Source organism: Mobula hypostoma, chromosome 2, assembly GCF_963921235.1.
Source record: "Mobula hypostoma chromosome 2, sMobHyp1.1, whole genome shotgun sequence".
NCBI classification, from domain to species: domain Eukaryota; kingdom Metazoa; phylum Chordata; class Chondrichthyes; order Myliobatiformes; family Myliobatidae; genus Mobula; species Mobula hypostoma.
In genome coordinates, this window is record NC_086098.1 from 222,877,439 (window position 1) to 222,904,129 (window position 26,691).

Below are 26,691 nucleotides of genomic sequence, written 5' to 3' on the forward strand. Positions count from 1 at the left end.
AGGTGGGGCATTAGCGGAAGTTAGAGAAGTCAATGTTCATACCATCAGGTTGGAGGCTACCCAGATGGAATACAAGGTGTTGTTCTTCCAACCTGAGTGTGGCTTCATCTTTACAGTAGAGGAGGCCGTGGATAGACATATCAGAATGGAAATGGGATGTGGAATTAAAATGTGTGGCCACTGGGACTATACCCCTTGCCCATCCTCTGGGTTTTCCCCCCTCCCCCTTTTCCTTCTCCCTGGGCCTCCTGTCCCATGATCCTCTCATATCCCTTTTGCCAATCACCTGTCCAGCTCTTGGCTCCATCCCTCCCCCTCCTGTCTTCTCCTATCATTTTGGATCTCCCCCTCTCCCTCCCACTTTTAAATCTCTTACTAGCTCTTTCTTCAGTTAGTCCTGACGAAGGGTCTCGGCCTGAAACGTCGACTGTACCTCTTCCTAGAGATGCTGCCTGGCCTGCTGCGTTCACCAGCAACTTTGATGTGTGTTGCTTGAATTTCCAGCATCTGCAGAATTCCTCATGTTTGCGTTGTTAAAAACTACTCAGTGGATTTTTTTTTTGCATACTTTCTTTGTATTCTAGACAGTGAAAATCCCAGGAGATCAGCAGTTTTTGAGATACTTAAACCACACCAATTGGCAGCAACAATCATTCCACAGTCAACGTCACTTAGATCACATTTCTTCCCCATTCTGATGTTTGGTCTGAACAACAACTGGACTTCTTGACCATGTCTACATGCTTTTATGCACTGAGTTGCTGCTGCATGTTTGGCCGATTCTATACTAGATTTAACAAGGTGTACTGACTTAGTATGTACTAATAAAGTGGTCACTGAGTGTTGTCTCCTTCCATTCTCTTAAGAACTTACTTTCCTCTCTTTGTGCCACTAGAAACTTTAGTTTCAGTGCCTCCATCAGGTCATTATACTAATTGTATCTCAGAAAACAATTTCATAAGCTCTGATTCTGAGAGGCTAGAATATCCTGTTACTATTTAGATGTTTTGCTCAAGTAAGACAATACTCCTTCTACTTCTATTAAACTGCAGTTTCACAATTAACATCTATTCCTCTTAGTGAATCATACTTTTGTCCCTTGAGAACATTAGGATATGTATTATATATCTCTTACTGAAATCAGCAACATCAAAAATAAAATCTTTTCTTACCAGAGAGATTGGGCTTATGATGGCTGAAAAACCAGAGGTGAAGGTTGACTTTGCAGCTGAAAAGTCTGGTGATGACAGTGGGGTTGCTGCTTTCAGAACATTCCTTGAAAATTTGCAGGGATTTTTGACTACTATTGAAAGATGAGGAGATTGTAATGGTTCTGGTGATGAATCAGTGCGAATGGATGGCAGAGATTCCACTAGAGAGGAAGATCTTGTTAAAACCAGTGACTCACATGTCTTTTCATCTGTAATATCAGATATTCAAACAAAAATATAAAGTCATTTGTTTCATAATTGTGCAAAATGAAAAGGAAAGATTGAATATAGGCTACTTGTAAAAAGATGGTAACAATGAGACAACTAAAAGCAGTTGTATTGATATTCATGGACAATTTTTACATTTATATACCAAGTAAGATGAAGGAGCATTGTGATACTGCAAAGGTAAATGAGTTTTGAGATTTTCTTGTGGACAGAAACTAGTTCTGTCTTATGACAGCTGAGAATGACATTTGGGTCATTGTTACAGAGCAGCCTAAACTGAAGAACTTACCTTTAATACTGAATCACATTAATTAAGAGATTGAATACACAAGTTCTAACTCTATGTGGCATGCAGTATGATCATATATATGTTTAACCCTTGGTGATAGATTGATGCCTATTCCTGAGATCTTTGAAAAATTAGCACGTCATTAATTGACTAAAACCTCATATTCCATTCTCCATAAAATGTAACTGACCATTCCTACTGTAAGCTGATACTGCAGATCATGGATGATCTTCAATGAGGCATCAATACTTAAAATGGACAGCCGCTAGTACCTGGGAATTTAATAGAATTACTCTTCTTTTAGTTTAATGCACATGAATATCACGTTTACCAAGAGTGAAGCATTTTCAGGTTGTTTGAGGTTGGTTGTAGGGGATTCATAGCCCGTTCTTTAGTTAGGGCCTTCAGCATTTTGGGCATCGAGGGAGAGAGGAAGAGGAGAGCCATCCGCAGTACCACTGATGCGGCAGAGAGGGCCTCAAGATGGCTGTGGCTCAAAAGAGGGGAGCCATGGAGTCATAAGTAGCTAGCCATCTGGACACAAGCTGGGGTCTGATCAGCCCCGGCTGGGTCACCTGGAGGAGGTTGTATGATGTTGAAAGAGCCGAAACACCCGATGATTCCAGGAACATCACTGAAGATGTGTCCAGAAGCATCAATAGATATATGTACACAGCTTACACCCTGAGTTAATCAGTGACAACCAGGAAAGACTGGGTGACAACCACGAAAAGAGTGGTGACGACTGGAGAGTCAGTGACAGCCCAGAGAGACGGCAACCAGGGCAGAACGGGCTGGCAACCCAATCTGCGTCCTCTGAGAGGAGGACCCCCACAAAAGCCACAAAGAATCTAAGGAAAAGATACCCCCAGGGGTGCCCGAGAGGGGGGGAGGATGAGCACCCCAGTCGGATGGACACAACGACATCAGACCCAGGCAATGAACAAACGACGATGAGGAAGCAGTGTGCATGTGGCAAAATTTGCAAGAACGATCGCGGCTTGAAGATCCACCAAGCGAGGATGAAGTGTTTGGTGGGAGCAGGAGCAGCATAACATGCAGGTGTCCAACCTGGTGAGACGAAGGAGGGGCCAGGCCCGGAGTCACCCCATAGTGCCCGGAACCTCCAAGTGTTGCAAACTAATCCCTCGAACATGAAGTCTAACAGGAGGCGGATCAAATGGCCTGCAGCTAACATGACTTCACTGTGGAAGCAGTTTGATGAAGATGTTAACCAAATTCTGGAGGCAACGGCGAAGGGAGGGGTTGATAGGAAGCTGCAAGCCATGACAACAATTATTGTCAGTATCGCAGCTGAACGGTTCGAGGAGGAGAAGGAAGGCTCCAAAACATCTTACTCGAAGAACCAAAGAGCATTGAGGATCCACAACATCAGGCAGGAGATAAAAGCGCTGAAGTCCCAATACAAGGAGGCAGGAGAAGAGGAGCGTATTGGCTTGGCCAGCTGATGTGCATACTACGAAAGAAGATCAGGGTCCTCCGCTGGGCAGAGTGGCATCGGAGGCGGCGTTGTGAAAGAGCTTGAAAACGTGCTGCCTTTATCACCAACCCCTTCAAGTTCACCAAGGAGTTGCTGGGGGAGAAGCGCAGTGGGAAACTGGCCTGTTCGCAGGAAGACATAGACCAACATCTGAAGAAGATATATAATGATCCTGAAAGAGAGCAGGAGTTGGGAGAGTGCGACACCCTAATAGACCCACCTGAACCGGATGTGCAGTTCGACGTGTCAAGAGCTGCAACTAAAGGAAGTCAGAGAGGTCGTCCGCAAAGCAAGGGCAAGCTCGGCTCCAGGACCAAACAACACCTCGTACAAAGTGTACAAGAACTGCCCCAAACTCCTGCTGCGTCTGTGGAAGATCCTGAGAATCTTCTGGAGAAGGGGGATGATCCCAGAACAGTGGAGAGTGGCTGAAGGGGTGTGGATCCCGAAGGAGGAAAATGCCACCCAGATAGATCAGTTTCGCATCATCTCCCTACTGTGTGTCGAGGCGAAGATCTTCTTCAGTGCAGTTTCCAACCGGTTGTGCACATACCTAGCAAAAAACACCTATATTGATACATCAGTCCAGAAGGGTGGCATTTCAGGGATGCCGGGCTGTCTGGAGCACATTGGTGTGGTGACACAGCTCATCAGGGAGGCCAGAGAGAACAAGGGCAACCTGTCAGTGTTGTGGCTCGACCTGGCAATTGCATATGGCTCCATTCCGCACAAGCTGGTGCAGCTCACACTGACCAAATATCACGTCCCCAGCAGAATCAGAGACCTTATCGCTGATTATTACAGCAACTTCAGGATGAGGGTCTCTCAGGAGCAATTACATCGACCTGGCACAAGGTGGAGATCAGCATCATCACAGGGTGCACTATCTCAGTGACACTGTTCTCCCTAGCCATGAACATGCTCACTAAGTCTGCTGAACCAGAGTGCAGAGGGCCCAGAATGAATTCCGCTCAACAGCAACCACCTATCAGTGCATTCATGGATGACCTCACATTCACCACAGAATCAGTCCCAGGCTGCCGGAGGATTCCGCAAGGGCTCGAAAAGCTGGTGGAGTGGGCCCAGATGCATTTCAAACCTGCCAAATCAAGATCGATGGTGCTGAGGAAAGGGAAGGTGGAGAACAAGTTCTGGTTCAGCATCGCAGGCACAGTCATCCCAACCATCACAGAAAAGCCAGTAAAGAGCTTAGGCAAAGTTTTTGACAGCTCTTTAAGGGACACAACATCCATTCAGGCAACCTGCACCGAGTTGGATGGCTGGCTGAAATCTGTGGACAAGTCTGGCCTATCTGGGAAGTTTAAAGCCTGGGTGTATCAGCATGGCATTCTTCCCAGAATCCTGTGGCCCCTCCTCGTCTATGCAGTTCCAATCTCGACAGTTGAAACCTTAGAGAGGAGGGTTAGCAACCACCTCAGGAGATGGCTGGGGCTGCCAAAGAGCCTGAGCAGCATCGCACTCTATGGACACCACAACAAACTGCAACTGCCCTTCAAATCCTTGGAGGAAGAATTCAAGGTAACAAGAGCCAGAGAAGTGCTACAGTATAGGGACTCAAGTGACCCGAAGGTGGCTAGAGCAGGGATCCAAGTAAGTATTGGCAGAAAGTGGAGGGCAGAGGAAGCTGTTCAGGAGGCAGAGGCGAGGCTGCGTCACAGGAGGCTGGTGGGAGTGGTCACACAAGGCCGAGCTGGGCTAGGATCCTTTCCAACTCCCCAAATGGACACCAGAGGGAAGGAAAGGCGTCATCTAGTTCAGGAGGAGGTGAGAGCAGTAGTGGAGGAGATGAGAGCCTGCAAGGCGGTGGGAATGAAGCAACAGGGAGCTTGGACAAGATGGGAGATTGCAGTTGAGAGGAAAGTGACCTGGGCTGATCTTTGGAAAGTCGAACCACACCACATCCAATTTCTCATCCAGGCAGTGCTCGATGTGCTTCCAAGCCCATCAAACCTGCACATATGGGGCAAGGCAGAGTCGTCTACGTGCCCACTGTGCTCCAAGCGAGGAACTCTGGAGCACATCCTCAGTGGTCGTGCAAGGGCACTTGGTGAGGGATGGTACAGGTGGAGGCATGATCAGGTCCTGAAGACCATCGCTGAAGCCATCAGTGCAGGCATTGAGTGGGCGAAGCGGTCCCGACCCTCCAAGCAGACCATTGCCTTTGTCAGAGCTGGGGAGCAGCCAATACCTGCCAAAAGAACATCTGCAGGCATTCTGACCTCTGCAAGGGACTGGCAGCTGTTGGTGGATCTCGAAGGGCAGCTGAAGTTTCCCAACCATATCGCAGCCACCACCCTGCGACCAGACATTGTCCTAGTGTCTGAGTCTACTAAGCAAGTGGTGCTGCTGGAGCTGACAGTCCCATGGGAAGATAGCTTGGAGGAGGCCTTTGAAAGGAAGCTCTCCAAGTACGCAGGACTGGTCAGCAACTGTCAGCAGGCTGGATGGAGAGCGAGGTGTCTCTCAGTGGAGGTTGGTTGTAGGGGATTCATAGCCCGTTCTTTAGTTAGGGCCTTCAGCATTTTGGGCATCGAGGGAGAGAGGAAGAGGAGAGCCATCCGCAGTACCACCGATGCGGCAGAGAGGGCCTCAAGATGGCTGTGGCTCAAAAGAGGGGAGCCATGGAGTCATAAGTAGCTAGCCATCTGGACACAAGCTGGGGTCTGATCAGCCCCGGCTGGGTCACCTGGAGGAGGTTGTATGATGTTGAAAGACCTGAAACACCCGATGATTCTACGAACATCACTGAAGATGTGTCCAGAAGCATCAATAGATGTATGTACACAGCAGGTAGGTACTCTGTTATGAGTAACCCTGTGATCCAATATGATTACTTTGTCAGAAATACATGGAATGATGTCATTTCCAAGTATGGCTCTTTTTAGAGGATTTTAAGAAATATTTGGTCTTTTGGTCATAGCAGCACTTGTGTATCAGCATTCCTAGGATAATTTCTACTCTGCCATACCAGGGAGACTGCTGGGTAACTATTTAGGCAAGATCTAGCCCACTCCTGTATGAAATGTAACATCACCTTTTTAATGCTGAATCATAGCATAACACCACCCACTATCCAATTTTTAGGTTTCTGTTCCTTCAAATCCCCTCCCACAAAATTGCTAGTATTATCCCATCATCCACCTACCAGTGCTCAATGATTCCCACAGCCCCCATCCACCGGTCTCCTTGATACAACAATGACACTAAGGGTCTCATCAGTGGTACATTTCTTCCTCTCACTTAAGAATTGTGCTCATAAAGCCCGATTCCTCATAACTCCACTCTCACATTCCTATTTAGGTCCTAATAGGTCTCATGCATAGGGCCAAATGGATTTTCCTGTAGTGGGTCCATGAAAACATGGTTTATGTCCCTCCAATTACTGCTTCTAATAACTTTCCAGCAGACATTTCAGGATGCATTGTAATTTCCAGTCATGGCTACTTTAAATATCAGAACCAGGGTAGTAAATTTAAAATGAGTGGATTTCTATATAAATGAAAAACAAAAAATGGTTGATAATGGAAATCTGCTGGAAGTGCAGAACAAGTCAATGACATCTGTGGGAAAAGAAATAGTTAATCTTTCTGGTTACGATAACCTAGCATACAATCTGGACAGGCTAGTTATTTGAAATTGGTGAATTCATTGGTGAAGTCTGATGGCTGTAAAGTGTCTAATCCAAAAGATGACATGCTGTTCTTCAAACTTACATAAGGCTTTGCTTCATTGGAACAAAGGTCAAAAACTGATAGATTAATATGGGATTGGGATAAAGAATTACCATGCTAGGCATCTAAAAGTTCAAAAACACCTTAGTGAACTGAATGGAGGCATTCTGAAAAGGAAGATTGAAGAGCTCTTTGAATATCAGTTCAGAGGCAGATTACGTACAAAACAGGAAGTTTGACAGAATGGGAGAAAAAGTGATGTATGAAGTCAGGAATATATCTGAGATTAGAGAACGAGGGAGGAATAGGATAATCAGAGTAATAAGGGCTAGTACAGGAATGAGTGCGTTAGTGAGAGAATGGAGGATTTTAAGGGCTAGAATGGGGTGCTTAGAGCTGCATATTGATTGAAGGGAGCAGATTATAACATTCTTCAAAACCAAAGATAAATTAACCCGTCACCAACATAATTTCATAGAATATTTTAAAAGTATTAAGTTAATCTTCTGCACACACTCTAACCTTTGTGTGGATGACTAGGTGACTTTTTCAGATCTACGTGCCCATTCTCTATACAAAATTGAGTAAAACTCTTACATCTGATCTTCTCAGCTGATGTATTTTCATATGATACTACTGTTGAAGCTTCTGATGTTTCACTCTGTTGCTCATAATCAGCTGACATGATTGCTTTCTCCTTGGCATTTGTACAAATCTTCTTAGCAGGCACTTGCTAAAACAAATAACAATGAAATCCAAATGAGACTATTACCTTTTCTGTAATTTGTAGTTCATTCAAAGAATACACAAAATTCCCAGCCCCTAGAATCACTGATCCTTTAAAGTTTTGCACAGTCAAGCAATTGCAAAAAATATTAAATGTTAGAGCTCAGGAAGTATTGTGTCTGAAGAGGTCTGTATTTCTTTGAAGATCTAGCCAGTTTGACCTGCTCCCATTGCCTTTTTTGACCATGCTTCAATTTGCTTCTTCTGAATTATTCATACATTCCCATACTAAAGATATTGTAACTGCTTTGCCAACCACTTCAGGTGTGCTACAGATGTCATGGGGTATCTTTATAAATATGTTTCTTCACTTCATCTCACTCACAAGTCTTAGGTAAATAATTTAAATTTATACAAAAAGAAAGTTTTTTCCTTACTTATATATTTAAGTAGCAAATAATTTTGAGCACAGGAGTGATACAGTGAGGGATCACCAGTGGAAAGGGTGAGTATTTTCAAGCTCCTCGTCATTAACATCACTGAAGATCTATCCTGGGCCCAATAATTTGATACAATTACAAAGAAGGCTTAAGAGCAGCTATATTTCATTAAGAGTTTGAGGAGATTTGATATGTCACCAAAGACTATCAAATTTCTTCAGAGGGAGAGCATTTTAACTGGTTGCATCGTGGTCTGGTATGGAGGGGTCTTTACACAGGATGAGAAAAAGTTGCAGAAAGTTGCAGACTCAGCCAGCTCCATCATGGGCACTAGCCTTCTCAGCATCAAGGACATCTTCAAAAGGTAATGTCTCAAAAAGGTGGCATACTTCATCAAGAACCCCAGCACCCCAGACATGCCCTCTTATCATTGCTACCATTAAGGAGGAGGTATAGCAGCATGAAGACTCAGTGTTTTAGAAACAGCTTCTTCCCCTCTATCATCAGATTTCTGAATGGCCAATGAATCCATGTACACTACCTCACTATTATTTTTCCCTCTCATTTTGCAGCGCGCACACACGCACACACACAAATAGATAAATAATAAATACTGCAAAATGAGATGAAATTCTGATAAAATTGTTCTAAGGGTAATGGTTAAGTAACAAATTCTGTCATCCCCGATAACTGACAACTACATCATCCTCTCTAGGGCTTCAAAATACTTCAAAATTTTGGAGTCAAGGATGCTTCAGTTGAAGCCTCTCTTGTAATTCATAATTGGAATGGATTGGAAGCCTTTGCAATTGACAAACATCTCTAGCTGGTATGACAAGAAGCCTGACAGAAACACAAACCCATGCATTCTTTTCACAATGAACCTGACAAAATACTGATCATTGCAAACAAGGCCTGGCTGATAAGCCCTTACATATTTATGCATTTCCATCCAGGAAGTCCTGGGCATATTTCCAAATGATTCTGTGAAGACTGGTGACTTCATTAACAACTCATTTGATCAGATTCAGGAAATGTCCTAAATGCTGAGAATAAACCTTTTGCAAAAGAATTTTGAAGAAACCCTTTTACATCACAGGTAAAGACATAGTTGTGAGAATTTGCTTTTCCCCCAAGGGCTTTAGTGTATCCCTATAAATGGCAACAATTTCAGGAAACCTGCAGATAAATTTCATTCATTTAAAAGTAATTATGGAAAAGGATAGGTCATGTCCTTGGGTTAAGATTCTAAATTGGAGAAAGAACAATTTTGATAGTATCAGAAAGGATCTAGCAAGCGTGGACTGGAACAAGTTGTTTTTTGTCAAAGGTGCACTTGATAAGTGGGAGGCCTTCAAAAATGAAATTCTGAGACTATAGAGTTTGTATGTTCATGTCAGAATAAAAGGCAAAGATAACAGGTTTAGGAATCTGCTTTTCGAGAGATATTGAGGCCCTGATAAGAAAAAGAAGGTGCACAGCAAGTACAGGCAGGTAGGAACGAATGAGATACTGGAGGAATAAAAGAAATGCAAGAGAACACTTAAGAGCAAAATCAAGAGGGCTAAAAGAAGACGAGGTTGATCTAGCAGACAAGATGAAGGAGAATCCAAAGATTAGATTAGGAGGACAGGCAGTCCTCTTTTTATTGTCATTTAGTAATGCATGCATTAAGAAATGATACAATATTCCTCCGGTGTTATATCACAGAAACACAGGACAGACCAAGACTGAAAAACTAACAAAAACCACATAATTATAACATATAGTTACAATAGTGCAACAATACCATAACTTGATGCAGAACAGGCCATGGGCACAGTAAAAAAAAAGTCTCTCGAAAGTCCCACATCTCACGCAGACGGGAGAAGGAAGAAAACTCTCCCTGCCATGCCCGACCACAGTTCGACTCTGAGTCGCCTGAAAACTTCGAGCTCCTACAGTAGATCTTCTACATGTATATTAAGAACAAAAGGATAGCAAGGGAGAAATTAGTCCTCTGGAAGATCAAAGTGCTAATTTATGCACGAGGCCAAGAGAGACAGAGGGAGACCTTTAATGCATCTGGATTTAATCGGGAGATGGACACCAAGTAAATAGATGAGTGGCAATGAAGAAGCGAGCTCATGGACCCTATACAGATTACAGTTGAGGAGGAATTTACTGTATTGAGGCAAATTAGGGTGGAAATATTCCCAAGGCTGACAAGGTGTTCCCTCGGGCCCTGTGGGAGACTATTGCAGAATTTATAGGGGCCCTTGCAGAGACATGGAGGAAATCTGGAAGTCGAACCTGACCAGAGCGCTTAAAATGAGGATTTTCATAGCAGTCATAGAGTCCATTCTCACGTACAGATGCGAGACGTGGACACTCACCAAGATGATGCGAAAGTCTCTGGATGGTTGCTATACATGAATGCTCTGGATGGCTCTTGACGTGAGTTGGCAACAGCACATGATGAACGTCGAGCTCTATAACAACCTACCAATGCTCACCACTAAAATCGAGGCGAGAAGAACTGTAACTAGCAGGGCACTGTCTACGCCACCTGAGCTACCTGCCAGCCTAGTCATCATATGGGAGCCCAAGCACAGGAGGATGAACCCTGGGCACCCTCCCAAGACTATGGTCAACGTGCTCCTTGAAGACAGTGGCGCGGCTAATGGAGATGAACTGAACACACTGATGAGGGAGAGGGAGAAGTGGAGAGTCCGTCATCGTGCTGACGCCAGCCCCCTAGGCCTGAGTCGACGTAGTAGTAGTAGTTGCAGAGACATTTCAAACATCCTTAGCCACTTGTGAGATGTTGTAGGATTAGAGGGTAGTTAATGTTGTTCTGTTGTTTAAGAAAGGCTCTAAGAATAAGCTAGACAATTATAGCCCAGTGAACCTGACATCAGTAGTGGGAAAGTTATTGGAAAGTATTCTATGAGATCAGGTATATAAGTATTTGGATAGACAGGTACTGATTAGGGATAGTCAAAATGATTTTGTGCGTGGTAAGTTGTGCCTAACGATTCTTATAGAATTTTTCTAAGAAGTTACCAATGAAGGCAAGGGAATGGATATTGCCTACATGGACTTTAGCAGGGCCTTTGACAAGTCCCACATATGAGTTGGTCAAGAAGGTTCTGTTGCTTGCCATTCAAGATGAAATAGTAAATTGAATTAGACATTGGCTTTGCAGAAGCCAGAGGTGGTAATAGATGGTCACTTCTCTGACTGGAGGCCTGTGACTAGCGGAGCACTACAGGGATCGGTGCTGGGTTTGTTCTTGTTTATTATCTATACCAACAATCTGGATGATAATGTGGTAAATTAGATCAGCAAATTTGCAAATGACACCAAGACTGTCAAAGCTTGCAGTGGGATTTGGACAAGCTGGAAAAATGGACTGAAAAATGACAGATGGAATTTAAGGTAGACAAGTGTGAGGTGTTGCACTTTGGGAGGACCAGCCACGTAAGGTCTTACAAGGAGTGCAATAGGGCACTGAGGAATGTGGTAGAACAGAAAGATCTGGGAATACAGATCCATAATTCCTTGAAAGTGGCGTCACATCATCGTAAAGAAAGCATTGGTACATTGATCTTCATAAATTAATGTAGTGAGTACAGGAGTTCATATGTTATATTGAAATTTTATAAATCGTTGAGGCCTAATTTTTGGAATATTGTGTCCAGTTTTGGTCACCTACCCTCAGGAAAGATACAAATAAGATTTAAAAGAGTACAAAAAAAATTTACAAGGATGTTGGCGGGACTTGAGGACCTGAGTTATAGGGAAAGGGTAAATAGGTTAGGACTTTATTCCTTGGAACATTGAAGTCTAGGGAGAGATTTGATAGTGGCATACAAAATTATGAGCAGTGAAGACAGGGTAAATGCAAGTAGGCTTTTACCACTAAGGGTGGGTGAGGCTACAACTAGAGGTCATGGGTTAAGGGAGAAAGGTGAAAAGTTTAAGAGAAATATGAGGGGAGCGTCTTCACCCAGAGGGATCAGCTGCCAGCACAAGTGGTGGATGTGGGGTCGAGTTCAACATTTATGAGAAATTTGAATAGGTACTTGGTTGGGAAGGGTACGGAGGACTATAATCTGGGTGCAGGTCGAAGGGACAGGAAGATTAGTGGCTTATTATGAACTACATGAACCAAAAGGCCTGTTTCTGTGCTGTAGTATTCTATGATTCTAAATCAGAAACAGGGTTGCAACTGAGCAATCAGTTGATAAGTCTCTTTCAAAGCAGATATGTAGAACCAGTCTAGCATGCTTGTGTTAAAGGCAGAGATTAGTGGTTTGCAGTCATTTCTGAAAACTTTAGGCATCTGTATGCACCTAACAACACATATTATTTCATGTCAAAATTGAAAACAAAAAAAAATAGAAAGAATAAACTACTGGGCTCTTTGCACCTGTTCTGAGGTCAATAAAATTATGGCTAATCTACCTGAGCTTCACTTTCCAACAGTAATCATTTATATTTCTTAATTTCCAAACATCTATTGATCTCTGCCTAGAATATACTCATCTGCTGTATTTCCAAAGGCTTCTGGTATACGGAAATCACACAAATTCACTTTTCTGGGTGAATACATTTCTCCTCTTCTCCATTCTAAATGTGTGACTCCTTATTTTGAAACTGATTCTTGACACCTCAGCCAAGGGTCAATTCCACATCTATTCTGTTAAGGCACGTGAATATTTGCTACACTTCAATCCACACTTTTATTTCATGATCTTCAGATTTGGAATAAAGAGGGGAATAGCAACTTGTATTCTCTGTACTTTTGGAAACTTAGTGGTATCACAACTATATTGCCTTTCTCACCTTTCTGTATTGTTTCATAAGCAAACTACCAAGTTAGATCTACTTTGTCTTTAACAAATCTATTGGTGTTTCCTTACCAAGCCATGATGCAACCAGTCAGTATACTCTCCACTGTGTATCTACAGAAATTTGTCAATGTTTAGGTGACATGCCAAACCTTCACAAATTTCTAAGGAAGTAGAAGCACTGCCATATCTTCTTTGTAATAGCACTTACGTGCTTAAAATATTTTACAAACAATAGGTAAGCAAACTGTGTTTCAATTTTCTAAACCCTCCCAAACACACCATAAGCATGTTTCATTTAAATTTATAAGCTAGAATAATTTTGAGAAAACAATGTAAAAATCTTGAAAGTTAAAGGCAAATGTAACATGCCAATCATTCAGTATAAATCTGTCACCCGAAGTGGTATTTTCCGTCCTAGCTAACCAGCCTAATTCTAAGCAGTGTCCCTTTCTGATCCCTTTATGACTAGAGCCATGCAGCTCTCTTTCACTGACAATGATTGCAAAAAGCTACTGAAAACTCCAAACAACGCCAGATCAGGAAGACTTTGCAGGATCTTGACACACCTTGGGCTCAGTGCAGACAACTGGGATAGCTGATTGTGGTGCAAAGATAAAAGTTTTGCTTGTAATTCAATGATGGGAAAGCAGCTTCTGACATCCTGAGCCAAGACAACATGTCTAATTTCACATTGTGAATGGCACTCTTCTACGACAAGAAATTCAATGTAATTTGATCAAACTGCACAGCTCCAGTGAATGTTTCTAGATTTGCACCTTCATAAGTCCATGAGAGTGGAAGTGTGTGATTACTTAGCACCTCACTATTCCTGATAAGCAGCATGTGGTTGTTAGGTAACAGCAAGCAGAACTCTGATTGGAATAGCTTTTGGGCTGACTAACATATTATGGCTAGCTTCTATGCCTCATTTGGAAGCAAGAATCTGCTCCATCAACTGCTGCACCACATCAATACCAGCTGCCCATCGGGTGACTACTATTCCATGAGAAAAGAAAGTTTGCTCCTGACTCTGGAGAATTCAAGAAAGGATTAGAGATCGATTCCTCAAAGCTTCTTGAAATCCCTCAAAGCTTCTCGAGCAGACTGGACAACGCACCAAGCATTCCTATATGCATCCATAGTTGCCTTTGCATGTATGCTCCTCCATCATGGCTTTCATCTTTGTCCTCTAAGACAGAACTGGAGAGATGATTGCAAAACATTCTCTTTAAGGAGCTGACTTCTCAGTGTCAAGTCTAACTGCAAATGTTGCTCAACCTCTGCAATAATCATACCATAGAAATTGGTAATAGTGCGTGCACGATGATATCAGAAGTATCCGGGAGCTCTGTGCTCACTTGTCAATGCAGATCTAGATAAAACAACTGACCTTCTTGTAGAAGGGAGCGGACTACTTTGAACTGGTAATGTATGTTAAGATAGGTTTAATAAATGATTTCAGTGTGAACAATGACTAAGTGATCACAGCAAGATAGAATTTAACATTTAATTGAGTAACCAAATTCTGGTCTGAAACAGCTGTAATAAAATTAAATACGTGGAATTACAAGGGATGAAGTCAGAGTTAACTAAAGCAGATTGGTAAATAGATAAAACAATAAACACGTAGCAGCAGACAGTTAAAATTTCATGACTTCCAACAAAATATATTAGAATGCAAAAGAAAGTTTCCAAGGAGAGGGAAGAAAATGAACTAATTATAATTCACCAAGGAAGTTAAGGAAGGTATTAATTTGAAGAAGAAAACAGATGAGGTGGTAAAAGTTAATGGTAGGTCTGAAAAACGGGATAAATTCAGAAAGCAAGAATGAGCTAAAAAAAGTAAGTATAAGAATATGAATACGGCCTCTTATTCTTTCTATCAAAGTGTATTACCTTGCATCTGTATGTTACATCTCATCTTGTATGTGCCAGGTTATACATGTTTAACTATTCTCTTCATTCTTACCATATTTCCTAGTTCCATGCCATCTGCAAACTTGGAATTTTATCCTGCACATGCATGTCTATGCCAGTATCACATCTAAACAGTGTGATCACAGCACTGATCCCTTGGGAATACCATTTCTGGAAAAAAGAATTTAGCACCACTCTGTCTTTTAAGTCAAATCCCTATCAATGCAGCAAGTTATCATTAATAAAATTTTGGGCCCATTATTCTATAGTTTGATAAAATATATGTTTTTTTCACCATGATTAAATCCCTTTCTTTATAATGGGACGGACTCAGGGATTCTCCGTAGCTATCAGATGCAGATTCTGAAACTTCTTTGTAACACCTTTGCATAGCAGCTGCCCTTTGTGGACAATTTCTTTGTTTCTTTTCAGCTGGGACTTCTTTTAAATTGATCTTTTCAGTGGGTTTCTGTTAAAATAAACAAAACAGCATTTTCAGTTTTTCTCTTAAAAAGATAACAAATCCCAGCATTCAAAGTTTAAAGTAAATTTATCAAAGTACATTCAGGTCTCCATATACAACCCTGAAATTCTTTTTCCTGTGGGCAATCACAATAAATACGAGAAACACAATAGAATCAATGAAAGACCACACCCAATCAGGCATTCCAAACTCTTTAGAGAAGTAAATTCTTTCCCATTTCCTAAAGCTCAAGCAAAGTCCAGCAGGATTCTATTGTTAAGCCTTTGTGCAGTGCTCCCTTTCACAGTGCCATGATCCTATTTCTCTGGTTTTGACTGGTATGATCAATATAATTATCAATGAAGGCCAGCTCTCTCATCTGTACTGCTCCACACTGTTCATTTTTTGGAAGACAATCTGGATTCCCTTTGTCTGCAGCTGACCTAGCACGAATTGAGGAACTGCAGCGTGCTTGCTCTTGCAGAAAACGTGGCTCCAGGACCACATTCAAACCACTGCCAATTTTCAGGCCATGCCACTCAGGCACTTGTGCTAATATTATTTAGTGCTATTGTAACTATATGTGCTATGTGTGACTGTATGCAATGTGTTCTGTACCTCGTCCCGAAGAATGGTGTTTCATTTAGCTATACACAATTAAACTCGAACTTGAAAAGGCAAACAGTTCTCACACATTCTTAAGTGGTGATCAACCAAGTTCATTATGCATGCACTTACTGTGGTTACTGGCAACACTGAATATTGTTTTGGTTACATTTCCCCAGGTGATTGGAAAATATGACATCATGTTTCTGATTTTGCTTTAAATATTATGATTTTCACTATCTATAAGCGACTTGTTGATCAAAGTTTCTGGTCACCAGTAACTCCAAAATGCTGCTAGTACATTTGGTAATGAGAATACCATTGAATATCAAAGGTAGGCCGTTAGCCTCTCTTGTCAGAGCCTGGGAGAGTGTAACCCGAAAAACATTCAATGTTCCTGACACCATCCAGGGAAAAAAAAACATGCTTGATTGTTAGAGAAAGTCACTGCCTTGCATTGATATATCACAAATTTTACTCACCATGTAACAATTTATAGTCAAGTATTGTCTAGGTCTTGTTACACCCAGGCACAACTTACTCCCTGTTATATGAAGACTGAATGGAATTGAATATTGTACAATCAGTGAATGTCCTATTTCCAATAAACAGTAACTGAGAAAGTAGATGAAAATGGTTGGGCTCACATCCATATTACTGTCAGTGCCTTTTAGCAGATGTGTTACAGCCTGGCCTCCAACTTCCAGCTCATTAATTTCCAGCACAAATACTATGAAACAGCCTGTTGAAGCAGTGGAGGTGGCAAGGCACCTTAAAGACATGAAATAAGGGAGTACACAGAAGTGTTGTTTGTTTATAAATGGTATTTCTTTGTTGAATATATAAATGTAAGCTGGAGTGCGCAAGCTCCCATGACTAACTTGTGTGAGAAAAAGGACAATTATGATGGATGAGCTTGTGAAAAGTCAAGGGATGTTTTATTATTGGTAACTTAGGAGATATGATCTGAATTGCCAGTCCCTTATTTTAAGAATTGTCACCTCAGCTTCTGTATTTCAAAACCAGCAAAGCACCTTGTCAAATCCCATCAGAATTTTGCATGTTTTCATGCTTCCAAATCCTAGCGGTGAGGCCCAGTCTGCTTATTTTTTCCAAATGGAATGAATTGATTCTAGTAAGCCTTCAACACACTTATAGAAACATAGAAAAACTACAGCACAATACAGCAACACACATAAAAGTTGCTGGTGAACGTAGCAGGCACAATACAGGCTCTTCGGCCCACAATGCTGCGCCAAACATGTACTTACTTTAGAAATTACCTAGGGTTACCCATAGCCCTCTATTTTTCTAAGCTCCATGTACCTATCCAGGAAATTCTTAAAAGACCATATTGTATCTGCCTCCCCCACCATCGCCGGCAGCCCATTCCACGCACCCACCACTCACTGCATAAAAAACTTACCCCTGACATCTCCTCTGTACATATTTCCAAGCACCTTAAAACTGTGCCCTCTCGTGATAGCCTCTGACTATCCACACGAACAAAGCCTCTCATCATCTTATATACCTCTGTCAGGTCACCTCTCATCCTCCGTTGCTCCAAGGAGAAAAGGCCAAGTTCACCTGACCTATTCTCATAAGGCATACGCCTCAATTCAGGCAACATCCTTGTAAATCTCCTCTGCACCCTTTCTATGGTTTCCACATCCTTCCTGTAGTGTGGTGACCAGAATTGAGCACAGTACTCCAAATGGGGTCTGACCAGGGTCCTATCTATCACAAGTAGAGAAACCAGAACTGTACACTGTCAGCAAAAACACGAGGAAATCTGCAGATGCTGGAAATTCAAGCAACATACACAAAAAATGCCGGTGAATGCAGCAGGCCAGGCAGCATCCATAGGAAGAGGTACAGTCGACATTTCGGGCCGAGACCCTTCGTCAGGACACTGTCAGCTGTGGTTTTGCCATAATCCATTATGAATGCAGTAATATGTCTTTGCTTGTGTTCTCAAATCCTCTTATATTAAGGTCACCCTACTTTTTAGTTTTCTAATTGCTTGCTGTTCCTGTTCCCTCCTCTTTACCACTTACTTTTTTAGTTCTTCTTCCTCCTCTTAGATCTTTTTCTCTCTGCTGTGCAGCTTCCTGACTGGTAGGTGATTGAAAAGGATGTCTCCCCTTACTAGCATAGTTGTTAGCTTAAGATGTGTGACTGCATGTCTTAATATATTTCACTACAGGATTCCTCCAGACGTACTTAATGTAGGCAAGACTCAAACATACGATAATATATTCTTTGTAAAGCACTGCTCTTGTTACATACCTATTGTGCAGGAGTTTGGGACTAGAGTTCTGAACCATGATTCTATGGGATATATTGAGATACTTTGCAATTAGGACCTACCATGGTGATTTTAAAAGTAGTTGGCATAGAGAACTACTTCTAAAAGAAGGAATTATGATTGAGTGTGGATCTCATTTACTTCAAGAAAATATATGATGTGTAGTCAATGGTCCTACACATGGTGGAATCGTGCAATACATAAAAAATCCATGTTAACTACACCTGATCAGAGGAAACAAAAGTGTCGTTCCGTGTGTAGAAAGGCATAGTGACCTTTCCTGTTAGCTGATGTCAACATCTTATGAAAATCTGATTATATTTCTATGAAATGTGGCGGATACATTAAAAAATTAAGAGCAACATCTATTTCGACACCACTATGCAATGCATACCGTTTTTTAAAGTTGGCACTGCAGCTGGAGCAATTTTAGATGTGAAAGAAAAGATTATTCATACACTCGTCATATTTAAATTGAAAAGAATTACTGAACTTCCTACTGTGAATATTAATTTACATTTATTAACCGTAGCCTTGATTTTGTTTAGTCTTACTGATATTGGCTCAGCTATTTATCTAAATGGCACAATTGTAAAATTGCTGGCTAACTTACTTAGAAACATCTCCAGCTCTTTTTCCTTTTTAATGCACAGGATAGTGATATCCAGGGCTTGCTGCTGCTTTTGTGAAAAGGTGATGTTGGCATCCCCAAATATTTTCTACCTCTCTAACTTAAATCCATGGGATCTTCGAAATTTTCATCATGAATTTTCAAGTCATGTTGGCCAATTTCACTTTCCATCTCTTGGGCTGCAATAGTTTATAGTAATCTATGTGCTCGTACAGGTATCATTTACATGTTATGCCTTTTGCTTCCACTGTCCTTTCAGGAGTGAGTTCCAAAACTTCCACATATTGCAAATGAAACTATTTTCCTTATTACGAATAAATTCTTCTGGGGCATTCAGCCAGGAGTATCGTTATCACCAATGTTTCAATGATAAATTCTGCCATGTTCTTCTTCAGATGGCAGAGTTTGTCATTGAAATGTCGGTTATAATCTATATCGATACCCGGCTGGAAGGCCAAGTGTTTATTTGTTATATACACCAGGAAAGCACTAGATCCATTAACATTTTCCTTACTGTTCTTGTAACTTCTTACCTTATTGTTTTCTTCCCTCAGACCACCTTTATTCTAAATAAAAGAAACTCAACTCAATCAAACTCTCATCATAACTAAAATTCTCCAGTCTTTATGATGTCTTTAGCACTAACATAACTTTCTTGTATTCTGGTGACAAGAATTGTACATGATATTCTCACCATAGGCAAAATGGTATTTGCATAGTTCTATAATTTTCTCCCAACATTTCTGAAAACCAAAAGTTACTATTTATTCCTTTGCATTCTTTTCCCTTCCCAAATAGATTATGCCATACTTGTCTGGATTGACTTCTATTTACTATTTTTTTTTACCCATCTGACCACTGCATTGATATCTTCAAAACTTTCTTTTACACTTACAACCACTCTGGCATTCTGGTACAATTATTTTCTCTTCAGTAGATGCTCCTCTGTTCAGGTTAAAATCATTTGCATATACCTCAAAGATAATAGATCCAGGGCTGAATCTTAAGAGAACTCAGTCATTAAAAATGGTGACAGTATCTTACTTTCTGTCACTGAGCCAAATTTGATTATAGCCTGCGACATACATTTGATTAACTCAGAACATAAGAAACAAAAGTGAGAGTGGACCATTCATCCTTGCTCCATCATTCACCAAGATCATGACATTATTGACTTTGATAGAAAAAAATAGAAAGGCAATTGTTTTTGTTCAAAGGGACTTGGAGGACCATATATGTCAGTCACCATAAGTTAATGTGCAGGTAAAACAAGTACCCTTCAGTGTACTTTCCTGCACTATTCTCATATTTCTTTGATCTTTGCAATTACAAATAGAAAATTTTGATCTCCATCTTAAACACAGGCTAAAACAGAGCCTAACCTCTTGGCAGGAATTCACCATCTACTGGGTGAATATATTTCTTCTCTTCACACCTGAATAACAGAATCCTTATTTTGGGATTGTAACTATTGTAATTAGAATCCAAATCCAGGGAAATCAGAAATTCAGCATCTACTCTGCCATGTCACATAAGAATTTTGTGCATTTCATTGAGATCACCCTTCACCTTGTGAAAGCATAGACAAAATCCAATTAGCCTCTTCTCATTCAAATCTACCACCCCAGGAGTCAATCTCAAGACCTTTGTTATGCTCCAATCATCAAATACATCCTTCTCCAGGCAAGGAGCCAACTTATCACTTGCTTTCCTCATTACTTGTTTTACCTGCACATTAACTTACGGTGATTTGTATACAAGGACCTTCAGGTCCTATTGAATGCAAACAATTGCCTTTCAACTATCTTTATATTTTTTTCTTTCTAACTTGATAAAGTCATGTCCTTGCCACTCACTTAACCTGCCTATATCCGATTGAAGTTTTTCCATATTCTCCTCATAGCCTATAATGCCAACTAATTTTAGGTAATTAGCAAAGCTGGATATTACACATAATCCCCTCATCTAAATTGTTGATATAGATTGTGAACAGCTGGAGCCAAGTATTGACACTGATCAGTTTCCCAACCGAAAACTAACTCTGTTCTTACTCTAAACATTCTCCTACTCCAAACATTCTGCTGATTAACATTGATCCATCTATGCTTTGAATTGAATTGACTTTATTTTTTACGTCCTTCACATACATGAGTAAAAATGTTTACGTTATTTCTCTGTTTAAATATGCAATGTGCAATCATAGTAATTTATAATAAGTGGAACAGTCAATGTAACATAGAATACACTCAAATCAGCGTGAGTTAATCAGTCTGATGGCCTGATGAAAGAAGCTGTCCCAGAGCCTGTTGGTCCTGGCTTTTATGCTACGGTACTGTTTCCCAGATGGTAGCAACGGGAATAGATGGCGTTTGGGGTGACTCGGATCCCCAAATGAACCTATAGGCTCTTTTTACACACCTGTCTTTGTAAATGTCCTGAATCATGGGAATTTCACAACTACAGATGCGCTGGGCTTATTACCTTCACTTAACATGAACTCTAATTTTGCTGAATAATCTTTATGTTAAAGGCCTTCTGAAAATCTAACTGCATATCAAGTGTTCTGCTTGTTACAATCTCAAAAAATTTCAACAGATTTAATATTTCCCTTTTATAAATCCATGTTGACTGTCTAGTCTTATAATTTTCTCCCCCTTCCTTTTCAAAACAATAGAACCACGTTAGCAGTGTTTAGCTAGTATTAGATCTGAAACAAAATAATGTATCATTTCTCAATGCATGCATTACTAAATGACAATAAAAGAGGACTGCGTGTCCTCATAATCTAATCTAATCTAAATAAATTTTGATAATAATGGTTAAAACCATTACTCTTTCCTCCCTTCCTTCCTTCTTTTGTCAGATTTGAGATGCAATTTATCGAGGCCCAGCAATTTTTGTTGATACCAGATCGCTTAATTTCTCCCTCTAATTTTCTACTCTTACACGTTAAATTCAATGTCTGTATTGTCTGCTGCTTGTGTAAACACATGGCATTAATTCAGAACCACACCCATAACTTCTGAGGCTATCCTTTCTATAACTTCTCAGGCAAGACCCATGGTGGTGGTATCTGTATTTACATAAATAAGAACTGGTGTATGGATGCTTTAGCAGTGGCATCCCATTGTTCACTGATGATTGAGTCATTTAGGTGAAGTGCAGACCGTTTTATATACCGAGGAAATTCACAATAATTGTGTTGGTAGCTGTATATATCCACCCTGAGGTGCTGCCATCAGTGACTTTTAAACCAAACACCTTGATGGTGTTTTCATTGTCGCTGGTGACTTTTAACCACGAAAACCTAAAAACAGTTCTTTCTAAATTCCACCAGCACGTTGGTTTTGCTACTAAAGGTGAAAATACACTAGACCTGGTTTATACTAACATACTGGGTGCACTATAAAGCAGTTCCCCCGACCCCATATTAGGCTCTCACTTATCTGTTATGCTAACTCCAGCATACAAACCACCGATCAAACAGGCCAAACCAGATCCAAAGGTGGTGAAAACCTGGCCTGAGGGGCAATCTCAGCATAGCAGCACTGCTTTTAATACACAAGCTGGAGGATGTTCAGGGAGGCTGCTACCTAGACAACCACGTTAACATTGAGGACTCTGTAACCAGCTACATAGATAAATGTACTGAGGATGTTACCAACACGAAAATCATCTACGTGAAGACAAATCAGAAGCATGGCTTACTACAGAGGTCTGTGCATAGCTGAGGGATCATGATGCTGCCTTTAGTCAGCGGACATGACAGCTCTCAGGAAAGCAAGAACTGTACTTTCCTGCTCCATCAGGAAGACAAAGCGGGAGCATTCTCAAGAGTACATAACCACTTCTGTGATACCAGACATGAGGTGCATGTGGCTGCGAATTTAAGGGGGTTACAGATTACAAGTCTACCCTGCACATCAGTGACCAGATACCTCACTCCCCGATAGGCTGAATGTCTTTTACGGTCAGTTTGATGCACAGAACAAAAAGCTGGCGAGAAAGGCATCCCTCCCCCAAGGGAGCAGACACTCCATCTGGCTGAAGTTGAGGTGAGGAAGCCCTCACAAGGGTCAACACATGCAAAGCTGCAGAGTCTGATAACATACCAAGTTGGGTTCTGAAAGATTGTTCAGCCCAGCTAACTGAATTGCTGATGGATATGTATATTCAGCATCTCTCCGGAACAGTCCATTGTCCCTTCGGTTTTCAAGGTGCCAACCATCATTCCATGCCAAAGAAGGTGACACTAACCAGTCTAAATGATTATTATTCCGTGGCATTAACATCAACCATTATGAAATGTTTTGAGTGGCTGGTCATGGAGCACATTAAAGCCTTACTCCTGGCAACACCAGATCCTTTCTAGTTTTCAAAATCACTCAAATAATCCACTGCTGATGCATTACCTCAGCCCTCCACTCTGTCCTGTCCCACCTGGAAAATGGGGTTTCATACGCCAGGCTGCTGTTTATAAACCAGGTTGGCACTTAACACCATCATACTCTAGAAACTACCCTCACTAGATTGATCTCTGTAACTGGACTTAACAGAAAGGCCACAGTCAGTCTGTGTGGGCAGCAACATTTCTGAAACGCAGGTTCGTTGCCGCTGTTACTGGGCGATCGAGAATCTTCCGGAGGAAAGGCCCCAAAATCCCCAGCTTTGCCTGCTGCTGGCGACCGAGATTGAAGTCGAATCGTTCGGATAGAGATGGTGCTCAGTACTCAGTGTCGGAGGGCTGATCGGAGGCTCGAAATTTTCGGACGACTCAGAGTTGGACTGTGGTCGGGCATGGCAGGGAGAGGTTTCTTCCTTCTCCCGTCTGTGTGAGATGTGGGACATTTGAGAGACTTTGAACTTTTTACTGTGCTCATGGACTGTTCTTCATCAAGTTATGGTATTGTTGCACTGTTGTAACTATATGTTATAATTATGTGGTTTTGTTAGTTTTTTCAATCTTGGTCTGTCCTGTGTTTTGTGATATCACATCGGAGGAAATATTGTATCATTTCTTAATGCATGCATTACTAAATGACAATAAAAGAGGACTGCGTGTCTTCATAATCTAATCTAATCCCATTACGCTGAACACTGGAGCTCTGCAGGGCTGTGGGCTCAGCCCACTGCTTTTTATACTGCTAACACCTGACCATGTCGCAGGATTCAGCTCAAACCATGTCATTAAGTTTGCGGATGACACAACAGTGGTTGGTCTCGTCAACAACGACGATGAGTCAGAATACAGAGAGGAAGTGGAGCAGCTGATAGACTGGTGTAAGAACAACTTAAATCTGAACATAAAGCAGACAAAGGAAATTATTATGGACTTCAGGAAGATGTGGATGAACCATCCCCCTCTGTGCATTCATGCTCCTCCATACAGAAGAGTTAAGTGCACTAAATTCCTGTGAGTTCACATCACAGATGACTTCATCTGGTTCCTCAATATCACCTCCCTGAATAAGAAGGTACAGCAATGTCTCCCTGAGGAGATTGAGGCAAGCGAGGCTCCCCTCCCTAACAACTCTCCTACATCTTAACTGAATTTTACAGGAACACTGGAGAAGAACAGCCCAGAGAGACACTGTGACACCAACAGTCACTCTGAGTAAGCTGCAGAGGTCTGCGGCTGCAACTGCAGATGACTCTGCAATCTCTAAGGCCTTGCACAAAAAAAGGTACTTCTGGAAGAATGGTAAGGAAGAAGCCCTGGCTAAAGAAAAGCATATCCTTGTCCATAAAAACTTTGCAAAGTGTCACTTAGAAGGTACTACAAAGATGAGGATGAAGGCCTTGTGGTCGGATGAGACTAAAGTGGAACTTTTTGGCCTCAACATTAAATGGTACGTGTGGCATAAATATAATACTGCACATCAACCAGGTAACACTATCCCTACTGTAAAATACGATGTAGGTAGCATTATTCTATGGGGATGTTTTTCAGCAGCAAGGACTGGAAATCTGGTCAAGACTGATAGGAAGATGAATTCTGTATAGAAACCTGCTAGCCTCTGCCAGAAAGCTTAAACTGGGGAGGAAGTTCGCCTTTTCGCAGGACATTGACCAAAGCACACTGAAGAACAATGATAGAGTTGTTTCAAATGAAGAAAATTTACGTCCTTGAGTGGCCCAGTGTCCTAACCTTAAACCATTGTACACCTCTGGCAAGACTTCAAGATCTGCCACTATTCCCCAACTAATCTGGCACATTTGAGCAATTTTGCAAGGAGGAATGGGAAAATCGTGCTCCATTACATTGTGCAAAGCAAATAAAGATCAAAATTCAAAGTAAATTTTCTTATGAAAATACACATATTTTACCATATGCAACCATAAGATTCATTTTCTTATGGGCATACTAAACAAATCTATAGAATAATAACTGCATCAGAATCATTGAAAGACCAACCAAATAGGGTATTCAACCAGAGTGCAGAAGCCAACAAATACCAAATGCAAAAACAGAAAGCAATAATATAAATAAATAAACAATAAATATTGAGAACATGAAATAAGGAGTCCTTGAAAGTGAGTCCATTGGTTGTGAGAACATTTCAATGATGGGGCAAATTAAGTTATCCCATTTGGTTCAAGAATCTGATGGCTGAGGGGTAGTAACTGTTCCTGAACCTGGTGGTGAGAGTCCTGATGCTCTTGGATATTGTTCCTGGCGGTAGCAAGAAGACAGCATGAACTGGATGGTGGAGGTCCCTGATAATGAATGCTACTTTCCTGCAATAGTGTTTCATGTAGATGTGCTCAATGGTTGGAACAGCTTTACTTGTGAGACTGGGCCCTATCCACTACTTTTTGTAGGATTTTTCATTCAAGGGCATTGGTGTTTCCATACCAGGATATGATTCAGCCAGTCAATATACTTTCCACTGCACATTTATTGAAGTTTGTTAAAGTTTTAGATGTCATAATAGAGACTTATCCAAAAAGACTACTGACTGTAATAGATGTGAGAGGTGGTTCAACTAAGTACAGAGCAAAAAAGGACGAATACTTTTGAACTGTTGTTATCTCAGTTTTTGAATTTTTAGTTTTTCATGCTTAACAGTTTTCCCTGTTGTTTTGGCTCCACTGTGGAAAAAGGAGTATGTGATTGACAAAGAAATATTCAGTTAAATTGATCAGAATCCCTGGTTGTAATACTCATTTATGTGAACAAAGGGTTGGAGGCTGAATACAGCACTGCATCTTCTAACATAGTGGTCGCCAACCTTTTTAAGCCCAAGATCCCCTACCTCGGCCTTAGTGAAAGGCAAGATCGACCTACTAAATCGGTTAGTCACACACATGCACACCAGGCAGAAAAGGCCGGAAGTAAAATCCTGCAACTCAGAAACAACCCCTCTTTACAAACAGCTTTCCATAGCGGGAGTATTGCTATATTACCATTATCATAATTAGTATTACTTATTTTTATAATGCTCACATTATAACACCTTTAATTCTATGTTTCATTATTTAATTTTATTTAAACATGAAAAATAAATGAATAAAAATTGACTGTTGCACTCAGTGTGATGACTGGGGCTGAATACTTTCTGCTAGTTCCCTGAAATTGGCTCATAACTACAGACAGCCAGTTTGAGACACTCTGTGAGGTGTCTGTCAGTAAGATAGCTCCTGTACTTAGATTTCATAATTTTCATCTGTTGCAGCACAGCGCCCTCGCAAACCTCCTGACAGACTGAATATTAGAATGGACAGTTTCCTTTATTAGACTGAATGTTGAATCTACCACGTTTTTCAGGTGTATTGTATTGGTAAACCGTTACTGAGACACTAGTATAAGTTTCAGAGGTACGCAAGATAATGACACAACT

At 41.2% G+C, this 26,691-nt stretch overlaps 1 protein-coding gene across 1 annotated transcript in view; it reads right to left on the reverse strand.

The window, feature by feature from the left end:
- LOC134336900 (synaptonemal complex protein 2-like) overlaps positions 1-26,691 on the reverse strand; it is a 293,594-nt gene that overhangs the window by 84,286 nt on the left and 182,617 nt on the right. Inside the window, exons 21-24 of the mRNA XM_063031521.1 lie at positions 19,384-19,416; positions 15,138-15,311; positions 7,519-7,654; positions 1,173-1,420 (exon numbers count right to left, since the gene is read on the reverse strand). Coding sequence (XP_062887591.1) covers positions 1,173-1,420; positions 7,519-7,654; positions 15,138-15,311; positions 19,384-19,416 — 591 coding nt within the window. The remainder of the gene's footprint in view (positions 1-1,172; positions 1,421-7,518; positions 7,655-15,137; positions 15,312-19,383; positions 19,417-26,691) is intronic.